At 34.3% G+C, this 22615-nt stretch overlaps 1 protein-coding gene across 16 annotated transcripts in view; it reads right to left on the bottom strand.

Annotated features, from left to right (window-relative positions):
- MYCBP2 (MYC binding protein 2) overlaps positions 1-22615 on the bottom strand; it is a 172317-nt gene that overhangs the window by 68421 nt on the left and 81281 nt on the right. For all 16 annotated transcript variants that reach the window (XM_058829727.1, XM_058829743.1, XM_058829768.1 and 13 more), the window contains 20 exons: positions 22309-22481; positions 21096-21221; positions 20873-21000; positions 19176-19267; positions 18194-18328; positions 18028-18111; positions 16643-16739; positions 15660-15852; positions 14771-15045; positions 13607-13828; positions 11698-11889; positions 10680-10886; positions 9831-9962; positions 9123-9301; positions 6400-6542; positions 5528-5628; positions 4265-4483; positions 2938-3163; positions 2517-2635; positions 1412-1499 (listed from right to left, as the gene is read on the bottom strand). In XM_058829727.1, coding sequence (XP_058685710.1) covers positions 1412-1499; positions 2517-2635; positions 2938-3163; positions 4265-4483; positions 5528-5628; positions 6400-6542; positions 9123-9301; positions 9831-9962; positions 10680-10886; positions 11698-11889; positions 13607-13828; positions 14771-15045; positions 15660-15852; positions 16643-16739; positions 18028-18111; positions 18194-18328; positions 19176-19267; positions 20873-21000; positions 21096-21221; positions 22309-22481 — 3131 coding nt within the window. The remainder of the gene's footprint in view (positions 1-1411; positions 1500-2516; positions 2636-2937; positions 3164-4264; positions 4484-5527; positions 5629-6399; positions 6543-9122; positions 9302-9830; positions 9963-10679; positions 10887-11697; positions 11890-13606; positions 13829-14770; positions 15046-15659; positions 15853-16642; positions 16740-18027; positions 18112-18193; positions 18329-19175; positions 19268-20872; positions 21001-21095; positions 21222-22308; positions 22482-22615) is intronic.

Here is a 22615-nt window from a genome sequence, read left to right as displayed (position 1 = left end):
AAAATATAACAGTTATATTGGCAGCTATGTATTACAAAATACGAGATTCAATTCTGTTTTGTGAAGCCTTTAATATTACAAATTTCAAGTCTGCATAATGATGTGTCATACTGTTCAATCAGCAGCTGCAATATTAATATTTTCAAATAACATGGTAAACATGCAGTATTGTGTAGCTCAGTGCACACACAAATGAATAACTGAAGTTATATAGAACAAAACTTTGGTGCTTATCTTTTTATCTTCAGGACATTATGTATGGCAAGTCTTTGGATGTGACTCGATAGGAGATTAAGTTATGAGGATTTCAATATTTTTGTTGTTGCTGCACAGAAAAACTATATCTAAGAGAAGCCAACAAAACGAAGGAGCTTGGGGAAAAAGATATGAGGGCACTATTTAAAGTTTCTCCTTCTATATTTCTATTCTATTTAAAGGCACTATAGAATTGCCTGTACTTTGGAGAGTGAAATACAGATCTGCTAGTGCAACTGAGGTGCCTCCTTACAACACAAAGTAAGAAATTTGTACACAATACAAATACATGAGCAAAATACTTGATTAAAAACACTAAGTACGTTTTGTGATTATAACTCCACACTGATCAGTGCTCTCCTGCTCATTAATCCATGCTTCCAGTGTAACAGTATCTGAGCTTTGATTTGTGTTCCTAAATTAAAATTATCAGAGAGATATCCTATTATGTATTATGAGCCTTGTTTTCCTATATGCTGATGCCATTTAAGAGAAATTGTATTATTCATAATATGGCTGCATCATTAAAAGTTCTAATTCCATCTCCACATCCATTAATTTTTACAAAATTTTATAAATTAATTTTTCCTTACTCGTTTTAAATTGCAGTTGGATTACTATAAACCTTTATTTGCAGCATCTGTTGTAAAAGTATGTGATTTCTTTTCTAATTGTAAAAAAAAAAAAGAAAGCTATAATAGAAATATTTTTAGGGATAAGGTCTACAGGTGAAATGGTGACTATCAACTTGAAACCAGTAATTTTACATTTTGCAATTCAATGAAGAAGATATTTTTTCATTCAGACAGGTGTGGAGCGTGGGAAGAAAAAAAACGGTGAAAGAGAAATACGAAGATGATACCTGTACATTTACAAAGTACCACAGGGAAACTGTAGAACACAGTTCATACACTCGTACACTGCCTGTGGATGGGGTGAGGTCGTTCCAATTTAAATGACCAGGTCTCCCTCCTCCCCATACGCACATAAAGGGAAAAGGGTAAGCAGAAAATACTGCCAACTTTATTGTTTGATTAATTCAGTTTGAAGACTCAATTTTGTAATATTATATCTAATTAAAAGCAACAGTAAGATTTAAATGTACTATTAATTCAGAAAATATGAAAAATGATGAAATAATGAAGTATGTTCTTACCAATAGGAAGTGCTAAATCTTTCTTCATCAAAGCTGCTGCACAGGATCCTCCTAAATTTGCTAGTTCTTTCTCCAGCTGAATAATACCCTTCAAATTAAAAAAAAAAAAAAAAAAGAAGATTAAAACAAAATTAGTATCTCAGAAAATAGGACAATAAACACATTTTTCTGACAATGTTTTATCTTAAGAAATACTGTGTATCCCAGTTTGAAGCTTCTCAGCAAAAGTTATTTCTATTCAAACACAGACTAATTAGATCATCTGTAGGAATTATAAATCTGATTGTGTTAAAAGCCAACGGGACCACCATAGACAATAATCTTATGGTATGTTTTCTTATCTGATATGTAAAGAAATTCCAAAGAACTTGATATTCTGAAAACCTGAAGACATGATTTAGCTTGAGCAAAATCTAGGAATAAGATGAGGTAAATCTTCTGCAGTGGCTGTATCTTAAGCAAGATGCACACCTTGTAAAGTCCATATGAAGCAACATGCCCAAAGACTCCCAGGATATGGGAAGACATATTTTTCTGGATTTATTTTAAAACATATTAAGTGTTTTCAGTAATCTCTTAAAATAAGCCAAAATAAAGAACTCGGTCAAGGACACAAAGAAATTTGATCTTCCCTTTGCAATAAACAGTGGTGGAAATGACTCATATCCTTAAAGGCAAAATGAGGAGACTCCTGAGTAAAACCCGAGGTAGCCTAAATGTGCACAGCACTTCCAAAGAGTCCGAGCGCGCTGTTTAAGTGAGCACTGGTAGTGACAGTAAAAAGCCCCAAAACCTTTGGATCTCTGATGCAAGAGTAGGCCAGAATTTCAGGAAATCTTTTATCCCACTGACATACAAGATAAAACCACACTGTTTTTGCAGATTGCCACAAACCATGCAAAATGACATTTTGATAATATTCTGATTAAAGAATTCCAAATTAATAATGTCTTTAACAAAGACTGTTACAACTTTTATAAAATTAATCTAAAAATATTTTGCTAATGTCACTTACTCAATAAGTGGAAATTTTCTTGCCCATAGAAAGTTTATTAGGTGCATTTATTAGGTGCAGCAATTGTAACTATCTCTCTTTTTCCCTTACCTCATCACTTCCTGGACTGAATTCATATCCAATTGCATAACATTTGAAACCATAAAAACAAGCTTTTTCATCTTTCACATAGTCTGATGCAGTCTCCAGAGAAAAAAGAGCTTCATTCCCTTAAAGGAGTAAAAGGATAAATAAAATAAATAATATATTCCCTCTCTTTTTCTGTGTTTCCTTTACATAAACATATATGAGACCCAGCCTTTGTATGTAAAATGTGAATTAAAACCATGGGAAAAACAAGCAGATCGCTACTTCAAGCAAGAAACCTACTACAGATATAGTTAACTTGCCAGCTTGGATAAAGACCCTTCTTTAACTTTGTTTGCCACAACAGTTCTACAGAAAAATTAAATTTCTTTAATTATTGTAGTAACTCATATTGCTAGCAATTTCATCAGTATCTATTTATTACCTGGCAATACTAACACCATGGTAGGCCATCCTGAAGATCCAGAGAACTTTTTTAGTTCTATCCATGAATTAAGGTTTTCATGAACAGAGGTATGCTTTGGTCCAAATCCCAGGCTCTGTGCAATTCTGACAGGAATTAGTAAACGAAGAACATCTTCTGACTGAGCAGTGCCACACTGAGTGTCAAACTCTATTGTTATCCATCTGACACATTCAGGAAAAGTCACCTAAAACAAAGCAACAGTTTAATTACGTCCAAGCTTTTGGGGTTCTCGGTTTTTCTTTTTTTTACATTTACTACTTCATTTCCATTTGGCCTTAACTCTAATTTAGTCCACCAAAGCGACTTAATTATGTAATTCTGCACAATTGTTCTGATATTCTTTAAATTAACATTAACCTAATATATTCTTTGAAATTCATGTACACCTGAAATGCTTTGTGCTTTACTCAATTAGAATCCTGCATTATAACTTAATATTCTGATTAAGTATTTGCACTGGCACTACTATTGAGTGTTTTTAAGAACTCTTTACAGGTTCATTAAAGAAAACAGCCAGAGACTACTACAAATATTGAACTCTCAGATACTCTTTTTCAAACTCAAACTTCAACAAGCATAATGAATATCTGTTTTCTGCAATCCCAGAAAAGTACAGAGCAGCTGAATCCCACTTGTAAATGTGGTCTGCAGTACAATTGCATATAGCTACAGAAATTCAAATGCAGCAACTACTAAAACCGAGGCTTTAGACATGCTGCATAAACTTTTAGGACAAAAGTAAGTATTACTGCATCAGGATGATCACTGGTAACTATATTTTCCGCAGCGGATGTCTTGTTGTGTGTCACAGGACAAATAATGGAATAGTGGAATAATAATTAGTGTCCTGTTCAGGCTCTTGATTATAAGTTTGCTACTTCCGGATATTAATTTGACTGGATTTGACTTTAGGTATTTTTACAAAACATTGTTTTAGCATTAGGTAAGAAAGTCTGATATGTACGTACCATCTATACGTAAGGACTTTGAACTTCTACAATCTGTACAGCTGGAGCAAAGAAAGTCTGTATAACCGCAGAAAAATCTAAGACTATGCAAATTTAGGGACTTAGAGCAGATACCTGAGTTAGGGGGTTAAAACTTCACTATTGTCCACTATACTTGATGTAGTGTTCTGTCCAGAAAGCAATACAGCAATAGTATAAGGAACTATCTTCTATATTAGACAATATTAATTACCATCCACAGGGACAATTTTTCAGATAGCAAATGCTAACTCAAGAAAACTCATGTGTCAAGCTTTTAAGAAGCAGCATGTGCTCACCTTATAGTGTGTCACAGAGGCAGGTTTATAGGGATGTTCACTTTCTACAACAGCATAGTGATTGGAGGTAGTACAAGCTGAAAGCCCTTGCTCCGGCTGGTTTCCAGTAGTGCTGTCTGTAGACTGATTTGGGTTAAAAGCTGGAGGGGCATATTTCTGATTCAGAACTGCCACAGAAGGAAGTAGCTGTTGTACCAGGCCAAAGACCTCAACAGCAACCTGTAACATAACATCATGTGTTTTATTACAAAGTATTGTAACTTGGTGAAAACAACACTCTAATACTTCCATTTCTCTTCAGCAGTTGTTTAAATATTCTCAGAATATCACTAATAATAATTCATTCAGCCATTTTGAAATTCTGCTTCTACACAATCCTGACAGAAAATGCCTCAGTACATTAATCTTCTCTTGGAGGCTCACCAAAGCTAAAACAAGAATCCATATACAACTGCAATATCCTTTCCCTAAAATAGCTTCTACTAAAACCTTGAACGTTAACAGACAGTAAGCACAAGCTCATACTCAAGTCATAATTCAGTTATACTTTATAATCATATTAATATTGGGGGATTTTTCAAATATTCAACATATTTTAATGCATGAAACCTTAAGCATTGCCCTGTTCCTTGTAATCTTCAGTACATTTTCCAAGCACGAAGAGGAAGACTTAGAGGAGTAACACTTCTACAGCAAATAAAAAAAAGCAATAAAAGGTAATAGTGTCTACTAGGTAAGGATTATTGAGATCTGTAGATCTATAAAGGGATTTCAAGAGTGTCTCAGACCAGGCACATGCAAGAAACACCATGGCACTGGAAAGAAATGTTCTTTTATTTGTAGCTGACATCTTCCAAACTCTAAATTTGACAGAAATAATTTAATGAGCAAATGCTTTTATTCTTTACTGTAAAAATAAAATTTATACAACATAAAAAAAACATTTCATCACACCAATGTTCATCAGCGAGCTGTAAATTACATTCTTTTAATTCCTTATCTTTTCCTACTACTAATAAAATCTGTCATATTTTTCTGCTTCCTTAAGGTGTTTTTTAAAATCGTATTTTCAATTGAAGTTTAAAAAAAAAGCATTACAGGTTTTTAAAATTCTTGGCTTATGGAAAATTCATGAGTCATGTTATCAAACAGACTACTAATTCACAAAATAGTAAGAAATCACGATGTTCAAATTTTCAGAGTAAACCTTTTCCTTGCATAACATTCATACATTTCTTCAGTAATTTCTGTTGAGGAGCATACCTTGGGAATAGCTGCTGCTACTGGTCCTATGTAGGCTATGATGAGGGGAAGCAGCATTGAAAACAGGCTGGAAGAGCTGAGTATTTCTGGAATGTCTTCAGCTAAAGAAAGATAATTAGAACAGAGGTATTATTAATAAACATGCTATGGTTCAAAGCACATCTTATTTTTCTGGTTTTCCCCTTGTGAGTTGAACTTCTATTTCCTAAACTATTTTTACTTCAAATTATTTCCATTATTTAGACACTGCTGAATTCTGAGTCTGCCAAGTCCACCCAAAATAAATGTCATTATATACAGTTCTCTGTTGAAAAATGTTCTCCTCTTACAGCATTTATTGCATTCTTTGCCATTGAAGTTGTGTTCCTATTTTCTACAGCATAAAAGTTAGCATAACAGTCCTCCCAGCCCTTCAAAATGACTTTTATAACACTGTGTAATATTCTGGACATTTTGGCTACAATGGTTAATATCTACATTTCTCAAAAAGGGATGTTTAAGTGCTTATATATTAATTGCATTAACCAGTCCAACTGATTACAACCTCTGAGCAAAACACTCATGGAATTTGCAACTAATCCATCATAAAACATCTTCAGGAAACAAAGAATCTTACCAGCTTCAATATGACACTTGCTAATTGGACAAGCCAATTTATACAAAGTATCTGACTATGTTACCACAAGTACAACTCAATTACATAAAAGTTACTCACAGTTTAATACCTATAGGAATGAAAGGTTAGAAAAATACTCTGGCAAAGAATAAAGCAAAGGAGAAACATCATGACTCTTGTATTTAGGTGATCTTCTACTATTGTGGCTTACTAGCAAAGTAAAAAGTTTTGAAAAGTTAATTTTCTCAAGCCTTACCATCTACAGCAAGAGCTCTGTGCAACAAGTCTTTGGCTGCTCGTACAACAGCACTCACAACAGAAAGAGCCCTGCTACAGTTTTTGTCTTCTTCATTAGCTTTGTTCAACAGCTGTGACTGCAGATCTCCATCATACTCACTCCTGGATAATGGATTAAGTTAAAGTAAGTTCACAAATACAAAATTACATTAAAAAAATAACTGTCTGATTTTTGGCATAGAATAAGCAAAGTAGTTTATGATAAAGAAATAAAAAAACCAAATAAACCACAAAGGACATTTTGGAGGAAATGTCTCACTGTTTGTCCTTTGCAAGAACTGTGTTTGGCAAAAAGTATAAAAAGCATTTTTCTGAAATGTTTCTTTTCTCTAGATGCCTTTTAAACCACAGAAATGTATTAACTGCTATGCTCTTCCAAAGTCTGTTGCCTTTCTTGGTAAAAACAGATCAACGTTAAATGTTTCACAGAAATAAGTAAAACTTCCTTAATGGCTATTTTTCCATTTTAACAGAAGACAAAGATTCTCCTCCCTTCTTATTTCAAAGATTAATTATGGCTTTGAAACACAATCTTGGGCTTACCCTTACCAAATAGTTATTTCTTTTAAATCCACTCTATGTTAAATTAGGCTCTCCTAAACAACATTATGCATGAAAATATTTCAATAAGGTTTGATTTGCTTTTTCAAAGCTGTCAAATGACAATTACAAACTAATTCAAGCCTTCAATATGACAGTGACTACACCTTGGCACAGAGAAATAAAACCACTTGGTCAACATGTAAAACAAAATTTAACATTCTCTTTTGGGTATCTTATATTTGTCCAGTATATTATTTCAGAACTAGCAGCTCAGAAAGTACAGAAATTTTACTTCAAGCAGTTCAGTGAACAAGGATATCTCTCCTCCTCTGTGATGTGACTCAGTCACACTTACAAAAAGATTATGTTTTTTCAGTGTCCTAAAATTGTCGTTTTGCTGTCAGCCTCAAGCCTTTTTCCTTTGAATTTCTTAGCCACTGATGGTAGGTGTGATTCAACTGAGTCCTTTTCCAAAAAATTCCTCCAAAACTTTTCTGCCCTTACCCAAAGTGTGTTATCTTCTGTGTGTGGCCTTTCTTTGCATATGCCTAGGAAACAATTCTATTGATATCTGAGCATCCTCCAAACAAAATGGAGCGTGACTTTTACAAGCTGTCCTATAACAGTTGACTGAACATTTGTTTGCTGTAGGCAGATCAGAACTTCAAATCACTATATATCAAACAGTAAGTTCTCAAACTAAGTCTCTAACCATGGTCATGCATCAGATAACATTAAATTTATCTTTTCTATGAAAACTACAAAACACATTGTGATTACAGCAGAGCAGCTGCAATTTTTTCAACACAATTTATTCTGTAACAGTTCCAACTTGTACCACTACAGTCTTTCGAAAGCGTCTTTGGATTTTTATTAGTTGAAACAAAAAATCTGTGACTGTTCTGATCTGAAGACAGGACTTCTGTGTGGGTTTTTTTCATATGTTGATTTATCATTGCTAGAATGCCTTGAAGTTTCCATTACTGAAATTACCTCCTTTGCTTTTCTGAAATCAAAGAAATTGTTATTTCTCTGTAATTTTCTCTTTTGCCTGTATAACAGTAGACAATCTAGGACATTTTCCATGTCTTTCATCCTTATTACATAATGATACTTTCCAATTATGATATTTTACAATAAAGTCCAAGATTCCAGGAGACTAAATCAGTTAAAGTATTACAACCTGCAATTCCATTCTTTAATAAACAATTACTGTTTTTACTGACAAGCTGGATCTTTGAGCACAATCTCATGTTTTAAGGTAGTTTAGAGATATCCTCTATCTTCAAATATACTATTACTATAATTTTGCTAGCCACTTAATTTCTTCCTATTTTAACTTCTTTAAAACCATCTTAAGAGCAACATGTTCATGTGCTTGGTACTCTAAAATACATCAGTAGGTGTAGTATTACTTTTTAATTTCTTCTACATCTTTATTATGTAGGTACTTTTCACATAATCAAAGATAAAAGCAAATTATTATTCACTGATCCTTTTACTCCTTTCATCTTACGTTGATCAGCCTTATACTACCAGTTTGAAAATTGTGTCTTTATACAAATCAGGGTAAGTACCTCAAACACAAAAGCAATGCTCTCTGCAAAAGCATTACCACAAATGATTTGCTACTGTCATCCTGAAAGGCTGAAGTAAAACTCCCCTACAGGATAGTCAGATGTTTCAGCTGACTTTCTCCAGGCAATCACAATTTCTGTTCTTATACCTTTCAACTCTAAGGAAGAGAGGAGACAGTTCCTATATAAATAGGCCTCGCTGCCTGATGCAATTATGTTTGGAAACTGAAGAACTGCATAAATTAGAAAGATAAACGTGTAAACAGTAATCTCTCCAATATCTATTATGGTATAGAAAACACAGAAACTGAAATAGTGTATCTTACGAGTTCACCATATTTAGAGATTTAAGGTAGTAAACAATGGACCTTGTAAGAAGTCAACCATCACATTATTTGTCAAGTCAAAAAAACCAGAGAACCTAAAACAAGACTAGAAGAGGCATGACAAACACGCTCTGGATGTATTTATTTCTATCACTTCTTAAAAACAGATGTGGTGAAGGCACACTGCGATGGTTTTGTTCGCTTCTCTTAGAAATGAATCATTATAACACACACACCTGTAATAAAGAATCTGTGGGATTTGTCCTCGTGTTTGGTTGGTGCCATTACTGCTCAGACTACATGTACTAAACGTAAATGTTACACCATCTGGACACTGAACTGTGGTCATTCCACCATCTCCATTGGCAGTCCGGCTTCCATAATTCCTCAAACGAACTGCATATTTCACATTTTCCTTAAAAAGGAGAGCAAAAACAGGTTGCAGTATAAAACAAGTATCAAATGGCTTCATGGTATATGAAAGTTATTGTTTTACATTAATACTGGAGAGTCTGAAAAGTTCTTCAAAGCACTCTACAAATGAAATTAAACAATGATCCAGCATTTAAGAAAAATCAAGGCTGTTCCATGTTCCCAAACTACAGACCATAAGTTAAATTACTACTAATTACTTTAAGAGTAAGCAGATATCCAAGAAAATTAACTATCGAGTTGCACAAAAAAAGTTGCACTTGCAAAAATATTCTGAAATTACTAAGCAACTACAATCTATCTTATGCAACTATAAAAACTGGGTTCTAATTTCTTGTAGCTGACAGGATTTGGGACTTCCAACTTATAGGTTGAAACTGAGACTTTATGAAGCACATGTGTCAAGATCAACTTATGAATGTGAACCCAAACACTTAAACAATTTACACTGACCATTTCAATTTTGTTATCTAAAGAAGTTGTATGAAACCTACAGATGTGCTTTTATTTACCTTCAGTGGCACAACTTTGTCAAGTCTGATTTCAGCTATGTCACTGGGAGAATCATCTGTGGTATAAGTTCCTTTAACCAGTTCTAAAGATGTCCATCTATGAGAATGAGTTGCATCTCCAGTATGATCACTCTGATTCAAAGAAACAAACTAATTTAAATACATTTTAAATGTAAATACATGACACACGCAATTGTGCAACTTATGTTCCATTGCATAAATTTTTACACATGGCATTACAAACAAAATGATGAAAAATCTGTTCAGAGTCAACAGTGAAGTCTTTCCCTTAAAGAGGAAATTATTGAGCAGAGAGGTTAATTTCCCATAGTAACCTATACCTGTCTTTTGGAAGAGACCAGAATCATCAGTTATAGTGAGCAACTGTGTGTAAGAACCTACAACACAGTTTTATACTGTTTCTAAGAGAGTACATCAACAGCACATGAAACATCTCTAGGTACAGTCTGATCATGCTGGTAGGCCATTACCCTTTTCTTCAATTTTTGGTTTTAACCTCATATTTTAATTCATGGGTTACAGAGAGGTAACTGGTACTAATTTACATTTAGCTCCAGAAAGTGAAAAGCTCCCGATACTTCAAATATTACTTGTAATCCAAAGGAAGAGTTCAAGACAATAACCAAGATAAGGACCCTACTAGATATGGAAGGAAGTGTGTGGTAACAAAAATCTTCACCACAAGTAAAAAAAACACTATCAGTGCAGTGTTTTACCTAGTCTACCTGGACTGAATAAGATTATGAAAATATCACATTGTAAAATATACTCTAAAAAAAAGTCTGAGGTTACCTTTGTTCAAACTGTTTTCCCAAATGTAATACTTACATCATCAACTAATACCTCCAACTCATACTCATGAATTCCTCCTCCACCATAAACAGAAAATCCTACTACAACTACACCAGGTTTGTCAACAGAGAAACATATTGCATCAGGGGATCCATTCCCAGTATTCCAGCTTCTTCCCTGACTTGTTTTAGTGAATCGGTTTGGAGTGGATTTGACAGAATGGAGAGAATTCAGCCCATCAACCTGTGGAAAGTTAAATACAGTTGTCAGAAAATATTCAGTGCTAAATGTCAGGTAACTTTAATAAAGCAAAGTTAAGTGAATTAAATTACCAGATTTTTCAACTGGGTAAATTTTAAAAGTCAGCTCATAAACCACAGAAGATGCCACTACTTAGCCTTCTAGTTAATATTGACTAAAAATAAAAAATAAAGCAATTGTGATTATTAGAAATTAACTAGGAATAAACAGAAATCCAACTGGGTTTTTTGAAGTACTTAAATATGTATTTTATAGGATGAATTAACAAAAAATACAAATTAGCTGTACTAAAAGAAAGATTAAGTATTTCTGTCTTAGGTACAGTCAAGATTAATAGAGGGCAGAAACAGATGTTACATAATGGTAGAAACACTTTGAATTAAGATGTCAAAAGCATGATTATTTCTGTGAGAAAAGCCTGTTGATAGCACAGTGACATATCTTTAACAAAGTCAAATACTTTTCTGTCACTTAACTAAGTTATAGCCTCCTGAAAGGATTGTATATGTACACAAATATGCAGGCAAAAAGCAAAGTACTCAAAAAGTTTGCCATTTTAAAAATAATCTGCAGTTTTCTGCAGCCCTAATGAAGTAGCTTATTATCAAAAGTACCTCCCTAACACAGTGAATATATGCTTTTAAATTTATGCAAAACATCTGCACTACACAAAACAGAATTCCTGAATCTCTGAAAGATCTGCACACCTATTAAATGCCCATCCCAGCCTGTACCACATTCATAATATATCTGTCCTGAAAGACTTCCCAAAATTACTTTAAAGCAGCTTTACCTCAGATCCTAATGCTGATGCTGTAAGCTCACTCACAATACTAGCAAGCAACCCACAGGTATTAGAAACCAGATGTGATGAGAAAAGTTCATTTTCTCTTCTAAGGCTGTTCCGTACTGGTAAAACAACAATGACCAACATCTTTTCCAGCACCTCCCGAAAGCTTGTCATCCCTGAAACATTTTCCTCACTCTGCAACATAAACCAAAGCAATGACAAATGACATGGTTATTAAAAAAAAACAAACCACAAACTTTCACATGTTACAAGTATTAGGTAATTGAAATATCTGTGACTTCATAAAGATGAGAAATGTCTAGAAGGTGGAAAAAAAATAAAATTCTCAAAGATATCATAGTGTGTAATCCTTTGTCAAAATAATTTATTCATGTCCCTAATTTCCTGAATGAGGTGGTGACAAGTCTTCTGTTGCACTGGAAAATACCATATACAGGTGTCCTTCCCAGAAGAGGTCTCTTCTTTATATACTGTATATATAAATACATATAAAAATATATACTGTATACATATAAAACCTATGGGCTTTAAAAGTATACATTGAAATACAGTGGATATATAGCTACCTTTGAAACTGTTCATATAATTTTCTTCTGCAGTTATCTAAAAAAGAACCTGGAAGTTCTATTGTTTTGGTGTTAGCAAAAAGAACCTTCTATGCAAAGAGGTAAGACAAAACCAACGGTGGGATGATTATAAACACAGCTGTTCTTTGCTGAATGAAAACTACAAAACAAATCTAAGCTTAGGCATCTATTGTGTCTTCTGCCTAGCACTGACATGATCAACTATTTCTTTTAACAGTTATCCATGCTGAAAATAATTTCTGACAAAAAATTAAAATCAGCTCTACTGATGAAAATCCAAGGTTTATCTCTCTTACCCCTTCATCTCCCCCAAAAAATATCGAAATAGTGAACAAATATGGAAGACAACCAGGTGAAGCAAACCTGCACAGAACACTTTTCCATCTTTTACAGTTAGGAGGCTGCTGTATTCAAGACACAAATATTACATTTGCATTTAATAGTGCCTGGTGGTTTTTTTTCCTTCATTAATTTGTACAGGTGCTTTCCAAGTCCATGAAAGCTTCTAGCACAATAATGGCATACCGGAATATGGCCCCCACCTTAACTGTGTAATTTATGAAGAGCAGAAAACTTCTGACCTTCCCTTTTACTCTGAACTTCTGGAAATGGTAGACTCTACAACTGTCCTTTATTTGCTTTTTTTGCATAATTCGTCATTTCATACTATCTTACTCCTGTTGCCTTCCAAACTACACAATACTGTTCAGTAGTTCCATTTCCCTGATTATTATCTTTACCCTTCTCATTCCTGTTAGTCAATTCTACAATTCCAAAATAACAGAAGTACAACAATACAGCATTAAAGAGCCCCTGAATAGGGATTTGTTTAATAACCTGTGCTAGAACAGTATAAACTGGGATTCCTTTATTGACTCCTTTAAAAACTCCAGTTTGGGACATGACTTTTTTTTACAAACATTACACAACTAAGTTGTGTTGACTCTTCCTCAAAACACCAAATCTATCTACGTGCTCTTCCTTGTGATCACATGAAAAAGCTGAAAAACTGTTGCAGAAAACACTATGCAACAGAATACTACTCCAAAGGATATTTCTTCCAATTCAATATTCCAAGATAAGAACCATTCTGCTTAGACACTCCTCAAAGAAGAAACAGCTGCAATATTTCAGACAAAAAGTTGAAAACTGTAAAAAATAGTAAGTTTCTGAACGAAGCCTTTTAGAAAGAAAACACTTAGGCAAAATCACATACATCTTTATCAAGCAAAAACTTGCAGGTATGTAACAGCTTTTTGTCGCAAAGTAAAAGAAATCATTACATTTTTAGAATATATCCTAACCTGACTAAGCTTTTCCATGTGTGCAACCAGAAGAGGAAAGCGATGGGCCAGAGCAGAGTCGTTCTCAGTGCTGACTTGTTTAACCATGGAGCGCAGCAAGGCCTCTCCATCGTAAGCAATGGGAAAGATGGAGGTCAGCTTCACTGAAGTGTGGCACAGGGCAGACATGACAGCAGCAAGGAGCCGACTACTGGAGGTCTTGAAGTTTGCTTCCTGGATATCCTAAAGACATAAAAATAAATTAACAGAATGGCACCACTGCACTGAAACAACAGAGAAACTGCTTTTGAAAGGAACTTGCCAGCTTTATCGTAATTAATAAAAAAAATTTAGAGAAAGCTTTCTTATGAATTTCACATTACCTTCTCTCATAAGCTTGAATTCAGATCTTCACAACTGTAGTAATTGAAATTTCTTGGTTGTCATATTTTAAAATAATAAGCCCATCTAATATTACCTTTGAAATTATGGTATCCTTTGAAGAGAAGGCTTTTCTTATAATTAACAATTATAATTAAACAACTTAATTGGAGTAATACATTAAAGAACAGATTCTTCCTTGAAACTGTATATGCTAAATGAATTTTCATGCAAAGCAGCAAACTGCTTAGATCTCACCACAATCAATGCAAGCAACCAACTACACTGCTTAGATGTGGTATGCTCATTCACAATAAGCAAAAGAAGAAAGTTGTTAATTATAGAATGGTATTTACAGCTGCTTCTCATGTACTTGCCTGGATAAGAGTACTGTTGCAGTAATAATGAGGAATTACTCAAGTGTTAGTGATAAAAAATACCACATGGATGCTCTTAGGCAACATGCAGCAAGAGTAAGCACATATAAGGCACACTTAAAAAGCAGGTGCTGACAGTTACCAGCACCACAAATTTTCTTCACTGTCCCACAGAGAATCTTAAAAGCTAAAGAAGACGAATTTACTAGGCTCTCGTTGAACTACATTTAGAGAACACTCCAAACGAACAAAACCAGGAACAAATCCAATTCCCAGTCATTAAAAAAAAATCCAAAACAAAACAGAACTCATGTTGCAAATATGGATAAATTCAAAAAATTAGTAACAGTTTTAAGTATTACTTGACTTCAATTTGAGCAAAAGGGCAAGCTAAGCTGTAATATTTACTTGTGCCATTTTAATGTACCTGGTCCAAACAGTTCAGCAAGTCACAAAGACATGCCCACTGGAGAGCTGGTGTTGGATAGAATGAATGGAAGCAAGCTGTGAATGTATTATGGCATTCCTGAAGAACAGCTTCTAACAGACTGAGAGGCTGACTGAGATATCCTTGTGGATCATTATCCAACTTCACCATGCAATGGTCAACTCCTTCAGATAAAATTTTTCTCAGCAAGGTCCTAGTTTTTCCAATGCAATCTGCTAGTTTGCTGGTTTCTTCTACAACTGCCTTAGCTGTAGCTGGAAGATTACACAAACAAACATTAAATGTACAATAATGAAACATCTTCATGTTAAAATGAACATTTTACATGCAAATAGATAAACAGAAAAAAAGAAAGAGAATTTAGCAACATTGTTGAATCTACATTCAGAGAAGTTAATTCCAAAAGTAAAACAGTGAAAGGGTGCTAAACTCTATCAAAGAAACCTGAGCATTAAAAACTCCCACTTTTCTGGTCTTTTATAATATATACTGTATTTTAATGAGCATTGTTAATGTACAGGCACAAAAACCAAATACAATCTTTCAAATTCACACTGTGCTCCACACCACAGCAAATACTATGCACAGCAATGGGAAAAAAAGATACAAATAGTCCAAAACAGCTCAAATGATAAATCAAACAGGAAATTAACTTGAAAATACACAGACTACAATGTAAACATATGGTACTAGGATACTTAGTTATGCAGACAATTGAAAATTTCCTTTTTCTGACAGTCTTTTAATTGCTCCAATAAAACTATCTCCATGAGCAAATTTATTTTATACATGAATACTTAGATTAAATCATAAATATCCTGTAGATTATTTGCTAATAAATATGAAACAAGTGAACTGAGAGGAATACCTGATATTGGATATATTTCACAGGTGTAGACCCTCAGCAATCTCAGGCAGCAAGTGCCCACAAAACGCAACCTTTCTAAATCCAGAAGAGTAGCAGTGTATTGGAAACCCTTCAGCCCACGAAGTTCTTCAACTCCCAGCACCAGTGTTGTCCAACTCCAGTGAAGAATGCTCAGTAAAGATTCAAAGCATTCCTGTTCCAGGGTATGAAGAACACCGAAGACACATTCAGTATTAAAAACCAAGAAATTACTGTTCTGCATCCATTTTAGACAAAAGGCAAATAGCCCCCCATTCATGTTTATTATGGAAACACATTTATGTCTATGCCCATCTACCATGCAACACACAAATCCTATTTTGCTTGGGAATAAAAAAAGCACTGAGAATGCAGAGGGCACTTCACTGCAATACCATGATAAAATCTATCTAAAACATGCACTAGAATATTATGTGTTGAAGCCTCTCAGTTATTTAAGAACTAACAACTGTATTCACCTGTAATGGAGATTTTCCAGTAAATTCTACTTGCTTTATCTACGGACGAGTACAACGGCTACTTTTGACATAACACATTCTTGTCAAAAAGTATTATCAGGGCTGTCTTCACTTTGTTTTTAAACAGTTATGATCTGCAGGATCATGGCCACTACATGACATTTACAGTACCTGAGAGCTTAACAGAGGAGGACATGGTAGTTCACAAAAATCTGAGGATTTAAAAAAGTTTTGTTTCTACTATTATGATTGTATGTGGTCAATAATTACACATAGTTGTACATCAGAAAACAAAATAAAAGTATTTGTTGTTGAACACTGAAATAAAATCTTCAGAAAAAGTCAAAAAATGAAATATTCTATCAGTGTACCTAACTTCTCCTTGAGAAAGCAAGCACAAAACCGTTATTTCCACATCTACATCTTTCAGTTTCCCAACCACTGATGACCTTTCAGGAAACACCGAAGATTCTTGGTAGTACTCACCACTGAGACAGTTCTGGCAAAAGATCTCTTTAAAATATGTACGGGTTCACTGGTTTGCTGTTTTCCTTTGGATGCACTGCCATCACTTGTTGGCAACCTGCAAGAACAATTTTAGAACTTACTTGAAATCTCCAGCTTTCACTTTTAGTAGAGTTTTGGGTTGGGTTTGGTGTTTTGTTTTAGTTTTTTACTTTTTGTAGTTTTTACTGTTTTTATTGTTCAAGTGGGGAAAAAAACAAGGTGAAAAAGTTTAACGTAACTATCCAAAAAAATGTTCCGTTTGAACATAACTTTCTCCAATTTCCTAATCATTCTAGACCAGAAACCAAGTATCTTGAATTCTGTTCAACTGGCAGTACCGAGACAACTGAAAATAAGGTTGAGATTTAATTAAATGTAATTATTACAAATATTTACTGTATTTCCTCAGATGGCATCAAGACTAGAAATGTTATTCCTTAAAAGAATACTGGTTTTGTGAAGACAAAATATATGCGGAGGTTAAAAATACAGACAGCATCTATCACTGCAGCACCTTCCCTTTTGTGTCATTCATTGGTCTTCAGAAGCCTCAAGACTTGTTTGCCTTTTGGCTACAGCCATCTCTCCATAGAAATCACTCAAATGACGGATTTGTCATGCCAGGACTTAATATACATCAAAACGAAACCTTCACCTAGAGGGACAGGGCATCTATGGACAGAAAGCTTAATGGCAGAAGTGAGCTGTTCTGCGAAGGAACTTTGAAAAGGACATGCTTAGAAAGGACATTGAAAGAGAACTGGTATGAAAGAATTCTAAGTTTCAGAATCAGCATGGAGGCCAGGGCAATTACATACACAAAATATAAAAATTATGTCGTGTGGACAAAATGATGACATGTGGACGTGTCATATCTGAGGAAATCTGTAAATATACAACAATACAGTGAAAGAGTTCCTGATTATTAAAACACATAACATTTACCATGGCAATGATAAGTTTATTGTAACTCATTGTAAAGCACAGTTCATTATTGATTTTGGCTTTGTTTCATTAACATCATCTGTTCAAGAGTATACAGCTCCTAAACTGAGGGTGACCAAATAGAGCACCTCCCAGCTAACAAAAAATACTGCTCACGTTATATGAAATCAGGAGGTCCTATGGGTGTAAATGAAAATCTCAAGACTTACGCAGGATGACTGCAAGAAAATTAGCAAGGAAGTAAATGTGGGTACAATTTTGTTACTTTTCTCAAAGACACAAAAGTTTTCCCTATGTTTTTCAGAAACTGATTTCCTTCACTTAATACAATAATATTTTCATGAAACACAGTTATAATGAATTTAATATTTCTCTTCAAAAAAATTGTCAGTGAATTGCTCCAGAGGTTAAAGTATTACCTGTATAGTAATTGCGGAATCTGCCCTGCATTCACATCTGTACCATTATTTGATTTCTTGGAACTTTTAAACTGAAATACAACACTGAAAGAGAAATAACTCAGTTATTATTCAAGTCTTATTAGAGTTCTTCTTTTTCAATAAAAAATACAGAAAAAAACCATACCCATCATCTGTAGTAATAGAGGCCTGTCCATGAGATCCACAATCGCTGCTAGGTCCTGACACTCTTGCCCAGGCTACATACCACCAGCCAGCTTGCAGGAGTACTGGCTCATCAAACATCATTGCATATTTCTCTCTGGGAGAAGTAAATTTTGCAAAATGTTAGATGTGAATTATTTTTTATACTAACTCTTACAATTAGGGTGTAATTTGTTAAAAGAAATTGAGATGTAATGGCATTAAGTTGAATCCATTTATATTCAAAACCCAAAAGTTTTTAATCCAAAAATATGGTAGTAATTAAAAAATAATAATTCAGACAGACCCACAAATGCCTATATCATGCTTGATCTTGAATTGTGAAACAATCATATCAACACCAAACAGAATAAGGAGACATTAAGTTAAATTAACACACATAAACCCGATTACATTTAATATATAACACTGCAAGCAAAGTATTAATTATAAAGTACAACATAAAACTGATTTCAGAAAATGTTTGTAAATTACAAGAATTTATACATAAATTCTTAGTAATTACAATAAGTACTAAAGAAATTAATAGAATATATATTTAGGGGATTGATATGTAAGACTTAAACCTGAAAGAATTAATCATGTATCATTTGAAATTTAAATTACTTCATTCCATGGAATGAAAAAGCAGCTACAACATGGTTAACACCGCCATATCCACAAAAGGGCTGTTGCAATATTGTGTCTTGTGGTCTCAACACATTAACATGGAATTTGACTTGGATTTATACAAGAGCAAGAATTTGATTATTTTTCTTCTTTTAATTTAAATACCATAATGGTTTGAGGATGTATTTGGTGTTTTACTATTTCCCTACAAACTTCAAGTGTTTTACGTCACTTGCTACAAAATTCTAATGATGTAGACCATCTCTGCTGATATTTAAAGTGATACTAAAATGTGTACAGGGAAGTAAAAATAAAGCTCAAGCTAAATATCTTACCTGGCAGCACAATCATATGCCAAGACATCTGTCTCAGCAAGGAGGTCTCCATCTGTTTCATGGTCTCCCCCATCTGGACCCAATTCAAACAACTGATGAAGTAAGAAAACAGGTAGAATTATGTCTTAGGTGTTAGAAATCTCATAATACCACTTTTTCTTGTCTGGCATTCTGGAAATCATATACTGCTCTTCCTTCCCAAAAATAACTACTACTTAATATCACTGAAAGAAAAAATCCCATTTGGAAGTCAGGTATTAACTATTAAGAAACAGCAATTGACACTGACCTCCCAGACTTAGGTCCAGATATATTTTTAAATGGTCCAGTTATATTTTTTAAGTTTTAACTCCCTAAGTCTTGCAAACAAGACAAAAGCAGAGCATCTCAAAAAGGCAAAGTTGGGCACAAGTTGCAGTTTCCACCACCGACTGAAATGCACTACCTAAACATAAGATATACTCAGCTTCTCTGGAAAGGGACAGCTTGACAGTTTAGCAGAGACAGTCAACAGTGGGTGACTGGGACAAAACATGATACCTAAGTGAACTTTGTTTTCATACTTAAAAATAATTTCTATGGTTTGGTGATTTTGAAAAAGGACCACAATACATCTCCATGATTTCTCTTGTAAACACCTACTTAATACACAGATTCTTTCTGCCAGGACGGGCAAATCTTATCTTGGCTATAAGCTAATCCTAAACAAATTGAAAATATAATATTAAAGTATTATCATAACGTTATTATCTCTGGTATTTAAAAGGCATGACTAACATTACATTTCTTGGCTGTACATAGTCATTTGCAATTCTCAGTCATTATGTTAAACTACAATAAAGTGCAACTACTTATTTTGGATTTCCTGTTGACTTATGCAAATGTTACTGCTAAACGTGTGTCAACCATATCCCTAGAACAAACATCGATACCTATTTATCTGAAAATAGAGAAAGAAAATTCAATAACCCACAAAATAACAAGTAACAACAATAACATATTCTGAATATACAAAATCTAACAGAAATCTCATATAAAACATCATCTTTTACCAAAATCCTTATTAAATATAGGAGCAGAGAACACATCACCAAAACCAGAGCTCCTACACCACAGTGTGTGTTTCTGTGAGGTTTATTTATCCAAAGCCAGATTTATTTAAAATAATCAGTACACATGCTCCACCTATAAGCTCAGAGTTAATTGTATTTGGGGCCATTTGCTCTCTGTTGAGGAATCCCAGCCCAGAAGCTATCCAGACAACAGTCTGAGAAATAAGTGGCAAGGAAAGAGGAAAGCAATGGCTCCTGATAAGGACTTTTTTTCTAATTTTGAGAACAGCCCCTCATGCATCACATAGGATGTGATTTTAACCTGAAGCCCACAACACCAATTTTCTGCTGATGGACCTCGGAGCTTTGTGTAAATAGATCACAGAACCATTCAGACCACTAAAATACCTGTCCAAGATATCTCTAAGATGGCACAGCATTTAGTGAAGGTAAGAATGGGCCAACTCATGAAAAGCAAGAGTGATAATTCTCAGCTCTCTACTTCATACACTGTGCCTACAGGCTTTCTACATACAGTGAACCACTCATTCACCAAGGAATAAAACTAAGTATGGTTTTAGATGGCATCACTGAAATTCTGATTTTGAGAAATAATATTGCTTAAAACAAAACAAAAACTCCTACCTTAATTTTAGCAGTGTATTCACCTCTACCACCAAAAAGACCAAGACCACCTAGCAATATATCTGTATCAGCACAGAAACGGATGGCTTCTACTGAGTGGGCTGAATAACCCCAGCCTCCTCCATGACCTGCAGAAAGAAACCCCATCAAAAATATAATTAATCTTAGTCTGTTGTTCTGCAAGTTGATCAGCTTGTGCTACAAAATTTTAGTGTGTACATACTTTCAAATCTGTTAACAACACTATAGTCTTCTTTAGAATAAACTTTCATTACTGCTTGAGTCTCCTCTTCTGTATTTGCAACACCCATTTTTAAGTCCTGCATAGCAGCCAAAGTATCAAGGCAACCTAAAAGAAAGCAAAAACCAAAAAGAAGCCAAATTTTCTCACTGTTGATTATAATCATTGAAATGGAAATGAACACTAATTAAGAAAATCAAAGCAATCTAGCTGTTTTGTCCCTAAACCACACATACGCTACTGAGTAGTTTATAGTTTTGATTACATCAAGGGTCATTGCTGCTGAACCACAAGGCTTGCTACTGAAGATCAACTTAATTTAATTTATTATCCAGAATAACAAACAAATGTGATTAAACCTACTTTGCAACTTTTCCAATGGCAAATAAATTGCCAGCAACAATTTTTTTTCCTTTTTAGACTTACAATATTACCCAGAAAGAGTTCAAGTAGGAACTGAATTATGAACAGCTTTCAAATGCCTCACAAAAGGTGTTTTGTTTCATACACATGGGTACCTAACGTGCCTTGCTTTGACTCAGGCATAAAAAAGTACTGTTCAAGTTGAAAGTTACCACATCTCTAGCACACAATGAAGTGAGCAGGTCAAGGAACAGACAACTTTTCAAAATCAGTGGACAAGTGAGTTAAAATCACTTCCAAAGCTGTGCTTTGAAGTACTGGGTACATTGCATATGGCCAGCTTATACATGAACACAGTGGAATTAATTTTTACATTTTTAGAGTACAAAAAAACTACAAAAGGAAATCATAATTTTCTTAGTGGCTTATACAAAACTGCAAAGATTATATTTTAATTTTATATGCTGCATTTACTTTAAATTAAAAATAACTTATTGAAGAATACTTTTTCCAGGTGGGGTTTTTTTGAGACTCCAGGTTATGAGTACTGAGTTTACTCTGGAGACTGACCAAAAAGATCATCTAGGAAGGCCTCTTACTTTATTATGCTGGCATCTAACAGCAAGTTCCACCATAACTCTAAAATCCTCTAACATCCTTAAGATGGCAGGAGATAACTACATCAACAAAACTGTAAGAGTTAAGAGCAATGGTGTAAGACTACAGTAAAACTTTAACTGAAAAACACCAGAAGTTTTTAGATTACAATTTGTTTATACATTAAGTTATGTTACTTTATTTCATCTAAGCCTCCAACTCATCAAATGTATACCTAGAATATGCAAAGCTGCATGAGATCTGGTGGTCAGAGCTTTGGAACCTGTTGGCAGAGCAAGTTCTGGACTCAAAATACTACACCGGGATTGCATGTCTGGAGCTGAGGGAAGCCTGGAATCAGCAACTACTGCATTGTAACTCCACAGTTCCCTGGCATTTGGGCGAAACCTAGGGCAAGAGAAAACAGAATTAACAAAATCTTTCAACTACTGAAAAAATACAAAACCTATCCAATAATTAGATTTTTAAGATATTTAATGTAAAATGCAGATCTGCTGGTATAAACTCCTGAAACTCAGTAG

Source organism: Poecile atricapillus, chromosome 1 (assembly GCF_030490865.1).
Source record: "Poecile atricapillus isolate bPoeAtr1 chromosome 1, bPoeAtr1.hap1, whole genome shotgun sequence".
Lineage (NCBI taxonomy): Eukaryota > Metazoa > Chordata > Aves > Passeriformes > Paridae > Poecile > Poecile atricapillus.
The sequence above is the reverse complement of the archived record's forward strand: the minus strand, read 5'-3'. Positions and strand labels throughout refer to the sequence as shown.